Genomic DNA, 5,657 nt, shown 5'->3' with positions numbered 1-5,657 from the left:
TCACTGAGGGCTCCCCCAGCTGCCTCTGTCAAAGCTGGGACCTCTGCCTATCATTGGTTATTGCATTTACCCACACACTTAACTATAACTGGTTTTTACCCATGAAAACCTCCTGCTGGCCTGAAGCCTGAACTGTTTGATCCAGTGAATAAAATGCTGGGGGAATAAATAAAGTGCATATTACTGGGGAACAAGATAAGCTTCATGAGACCTCTGCCATTCTATCTCCACAGGAGACAGAGGACCTGCTCACACACTGAGAACATTGCTACTACAATCAGCAGCTGAGAAAACCACTATGCAAAGACTTTCTATAACCAAGGAAATTATGGAGTCCTCAACGCTTAAAACTTTCAGAGTTGAACTAAATTGAAATTTTTGACATACCAGATAAAGAATCCAAAAAGTGGATTATTAAGCTACTCAAGGATATACAAGAGAAAGGTGAAAGCCAGCATAAAGAAATTTTTAAAACAATTAAGGATACAAATGAAAAGTTTTCTAAACAGATAGATAATTTCAAAGAAAAAACAATCAGAACTGTTGAAAATGAAAGACATATTTAACGAATTACAAAATGCAGCAGAAAATTTTAACAATAGACTAGACAGAGTAGAAGGAAGAATTTCAGAATCTGAAGACAAAGATTTGAATTAACCCAATCAGACAAAACTAAAGAAAACAAGAATAAAAAAAAATCAAAAAGTCTCTAAGAAATATGTGATTATGTAAAACATCCAAACTAAAAATGATTTGTGTTCCTGAGTGAGAAGGAAAGGCAAGATGTTTGGAAAATTTATTTAAGGGAATAATGGAGGAAAATTTCCCTGGACTTGCAAGAGATTTAGACATCCAAATACCAGAAGTTCAAGAACTCCTTGGGGATTCATTGCAAAATGGTCATCACCAAGGCACATTGTCATCATGCTATCTAAAATCAACAAAAAGGAATGAATTCTAACAGTGGTGAGAAAAAAGCATCAAGTAACCTATAAAACAAACCTATTAGACTAACAGCAGACTTCTCACTAGAAACCTTATATGCCAGAAGAGATTGAGGTCCTATATATAGCCTTCATAAAAACAATAATGGTCAGCCAAGAATTTTTTTATTCAGCAAAACTAAGTTTCATAAATGACAGAGAAGTAAAGTCTTTCTCAGATAAACAAAGGCTGAGGAAATTTGTCACTGCTAGACTAGAAATGCTAAAAGGATTTCTAAATCTTGAAACAAAATGTTGATATACACCAGAACAGAACGTCTTAAAAGCATAAAATTCACAGGTCCTTTAAAACAATAACACAATAAAGAAAACAAAGTCACTAGGTAGCAATCAATGTGATAACTGGAACAATACCTCACATCTCAATATTAACACTGAATGGCCGGGCACAGTGGCTCAACACCTGTAATCCCAGCACTTCGGGAGGCCAAGGAGGGCGGATAATGAGGTCAAGAGATCAAGACCATCCTGGCCAACATGGTGAAACCCCGTCTCTATTAAAAATATAAAAATTAGCTGGTGTGGTGGCAGACGCCTGAAGTCCCAGCTACTCAGGAGGCTAAGGCAGGAGAATAGCTTGAACTCCAGAGGCGGAGGTTGCAGTGAGCCAAGATCACGCCATTGCACTCCAACTTGGGTGACAGAGCAAGACACCATCTCAAAAAAAAAATATATATATATATATATGTGTATGTATATACTGTATGTGAGTACAGAATGGCAGAATAAAGTTAAAAAAATCACAAATCAAATATCTCCTGTTACTTTAATACATGATCAAATTCCTGAATCATCATTACAGTGAGAGAATATTAGAATCAGAAAATGTTGAGTCCAGCAGTTTTCAAATTTTTCTTCAGGAAACCCCGTGGAGTTCCGCTGGATCCATGTTTTCAAAGATTTTGCCTCATCCAAAAACATTGTTCCTATTTTGTATGAAGTAATCAATTTAAAACAAACAGCCCACATTGCCACAGAATAAAACTACAAATCAGTAGTATTTAACATTAAAATGATACATGTTTTCCATCAAATGCAGATGGAAAGACCATTTTCTAGTGAAGGGAAAAGAAAAGAAGTTAAACTAATGAGATATAATATAAGATAATGAGCAGAACCACAAGAGAACAATGAAGTAGGAAAGGGACATAAGAATTTCAGGGAAGTGGATTGCAATATGGTGATCAGGGAACACCTTTAGGAAGTAATAATAGAAGCCATTAAGAACTGAGAAATGTGAGGGAGCTGGCTATAAAGACTCCGAAGGGGAAGAGCATTGCAACAATGGGTGGAACGAAGACAAAGCATTGATTATGCCATGTTTATTCTAAAAATCGAAAGGCAGATAGCATGTCTGGAATGGATTGAAAGGAGACAAAAAGACTAGAAGATGGGAACAAACAGGTAATGAGGGCAAGAGCACAGAGATCTTGCACATCTTTGTAAGGAACTTGACTTTTACTCTGAATAAGTGGAAAGGTCATTGGCGTTCTTTGAACAAAAAACTAACATGATCTAACCGGCATTTTAACAGGACCATTCTGCCATGTGGAAAGACTCAAGTGGGATAAGAATAGAAGCAGAAAGAACAATTAGAGGGTAATCATGGCCTCATATAGAGTGAAAACATTGGAGCTGGGGAAAACTAGTCAGGTTCTAGGTATATTTCAAAGAATCAAGGAGATGTTGCTAATTAAAACGCAGCAGTGTGAAAACAAGAGAGTGGTCAAGAATAACATAAAATGACTGTTCCTAACATGGAATAATGCCATTTACTGCAGTGGAGAAGACTGAATGAGGATAAGGTTAACAGGATAATTAGTAAAAATTTCTTCTTAGTGATAACACGTAAGCAAATAATATAGCTCTTAGAATACAATGATAAAACAGTATTCCCTGTGAACTCAATTTTCTGGAGATGCCCAGGAGACATTAAAAAAAATATGTATATATTAACTAGACATTTGAATCCATGAGTCTCACTTCAGGGAGGAGGCATAGTCAGGGGAGGTAACATTGGAGTCATGTGCATGTAGAAGCATTTAAAGTCATCAGATTGGATGAGATTACCAGAAACTGGTGGCAGACGGAGAAGATAAGAGGTTCAAGCACTGATTCTGGGGGCTCTCTAAAATTCAAAAGTTGGTTCTATAGCACTGGGACACATGCAGCAAGAAAAGTGGAAGCAAACCAGACAGGTATGACAACCTGAAAATCAAGTAAAGATTTTCCAGCAGAGAAGGAGCGAGAAACTATGACAAATGCTGCAGATAGACCTAATCAGATGAGAACTTCATCATTGGGTTTAGCCATGTGAGATCACTGAAACCTGAGTGAAGTAGAGGTAGCAAAAGCTCAAGTGGAACAATCTTGTATTGTTCTATGTTTACTCAGAAATAACACTGTTTGTTGATATTGATGTTTATTAATGCTAATATTGAGAGTTGAGTGTGAACTGAGTGATTTTCCTAGGTCCCAAGAGGATGAGCATATAAATAAATATCATGTACACTTGAATTTTAATTTATTTACCTACAAAATGACTTAGGTTAATAAGAAGTTAGTGTGTCAAGAATTGTCTTTACAGTGTAAGACAGATATATATTTGCTAGATATATTTCTCTCAACCCATTTCTCTGGTAACATTTGTAGTTCTATGTGAAGAGAATCCTGGAGGAGTGGGTGGAGTGATACTATACTATACATAGATTACATTTAAAATTGGTGTTTAAGTTATTATTATTGTATTTGTTATAAAATATATGTAAAATATAGTAAATACTGTGTACTTTGTATTTTCATCATTGTATATCATTCTTCTGTACACATTTTCCCCATAACTTTGTATCTATTCCCTTTTTCCATTACACTTCTCTTAGTATAAATGAATATTTATATATTCACTCTCATAATATTATGAGATATGAATTTATAATGCTTTCATAATGTTTCAGTGCATAGAAGCACTTGAGGAAAAATACTTTATTCTTCTTAAACTATATTTAAAAGAGGGATGCCCAGTATTTTAAAGACAAACAAGTGATATTTAAAAATAGAAATTTACACAGTTAGCAAAAGAGAAAATTGACAAGATGAAGAGAATCAACGTATCAGCAAAATAGAAATAATGAATACACATTTTCTTTCCTTGAACAGTCATTCCTAAAGGAAAAACATAATTAAACAAGTTAAGAAATTTAGAATTGAATACATGATTGCAAAGTCTGTTGCAAAATGAAAACTTTCTAAAACAAACAATTAGATTGTTGGTTCTAGACTTCAAAGATTACTGCAAATGTGATCTTATGTAGCATAATTCTACATATTCATGACAGTGATTCAGACTGAGCTCATTTCCTTTCCCCATAGATGAGATTCCTTACAGCCATGCAGAGGAGCAATCACACAGTGACTGAGTTCATCCTGCTGGGCTTCACCACAGATCCAGGGATGCAGCTGGGCCTCTTCATGGTGTTCCTGGGTGTGTACTCTCTCACTGTGGTAGGAAATATCACCCTCATCATGTTGATCTGTAATGACTCCGGCCTCCACACACCCATGTATTTTTTCATTGGAAATCTGTCGTTTCTGGATCTCTGGTATTCTTCTGTCTACACCCCAAAGATCCTAGTGACCTGCATCTCTGAAAACAAAAGCATCTCCTTTGCTGGCTGCCTGTGTCAGTTCTTCTTCTCTGCCGGGCTGGCCTATAGTGAGTGCTACCTGCTGGCTGCCATGGCTTATGACCGCTACGTGGCCATCTCCAAGCCCCTGCTTTATGCTCGGGCCATGTCCATAAAGCTGTGTGCATTGCTGGTAGCAGTCTCATATTGTGGTGGCTTTATTAACTCTTCAATCATCACCAAGAAAACGTTTTCCTTTAACTTCTGCCGTGAAAACATCATTGATGACTTTTTCTGTGATTTACTTCCCTTGGTGAAGCTGGTCTGTGGCGAGAAGGGCGGCTATAAGGTTCTGATGTACTTCCTGCTGGCCTCCAATGTCATCTGCCCCGCGGTGCTCATCCTGGCCTCCTACCTCTTTATCATCGCCACTGTCTTGAGGATCTCCTCCTCCCAGGGCCGCCTGAAAGCCTTCTCCACATGCTCCTCCCACCTGATCTCTGTCACTTTATACTATGGCTCCATTCTCTACATCTATGCTCTCCCTAGATCTAGCTATTCTTTTGATATGGACAAAATAGTTTCTACATTTTACACTGTGGTATTCCCCATGTTGAATCCCATGATCTACAGCCTAAGGAATAAGGATGTGAAAGAAGCTCTGAAAAAACTCCTCCCGTAAATCAAGATTATCTCCACCAGAGGAGAAACAAAGACTATTTTAGATGCAGTTTTTTGTATTTCAAACAGAGTTACCATTGTGCTTTATCATGATCAATCCTCTTCTTGATACATGACAGTTACAGACACGTACAATAAGAAAATTAGGAAAATTTTAGAAGAAAAACTTCTGAATATATAAGAATTGAAGTGTATTTCCTGTCTCTCTTATTAAAGGCAAACATAAAACTTAAGCCAAAAACCTCTCCTATACCTTCATAAAGTGATGAACAGCCTACCTCATTAGCCTACGATTTGGCTAACGGATATGTGTAGAATAGTATCTATATTGTTCCTAGAACTAGGAAGA

General features: G+C 37.0%; 1 protein-coding gene across 1 annotated transcript; it reads left to right on the top strand.

Annotated features, from left to right (window-relative positions):
• The first annotated feature begins 4,391 nt into the window (after window positions 1-4,391).
• Window positions 4,392-5,309, top strand: LOC129489805 (olfactory receptor 9G1-like). The gene has a single exon (XM_055292943.1). The coding sequence runs from the start codon at window positions 4,392-4,394 to the stop codon at window positions 5,307-5,309; it is 918 nt and encodes a 305-aa protein (XP_055148918.1).
• The last annotated feature ends 348 nt before the right edge of the window (window positions 5,310-5,657 follow it).

This window comes from Symphalangus syndactylus, chromosome 1 (genome assembly GCF_028878055.3).
Source record: "Symphalangus syndactylus isolate Jambi chromosome 1, NHGRI_mSymSyn1-v2.1_pri, whole genome shotgun sequence".
In the NCBI taxonomy this organism is placed as follows: Eukaryota; Metazoa; Chordata; class Mammalia; order Primates; family Hylobatidae; genus Symphalangus; species Symphalangus syndactylus.
Note: the sequence above shows the minus strand (reverse complement) of the source record. Positions and strands in the feature narration are given on the sequence as shown.

What these genes read in the sequence shown, in the direction of transcription:
- LOC129489805 (XM_055292943.1), top strand. Translation starts at nt 4,392, where the DNA reads ATGCAGAGGAGCAATCACACAGTGACTGAGTTCATCCTGCTGGGCTTC.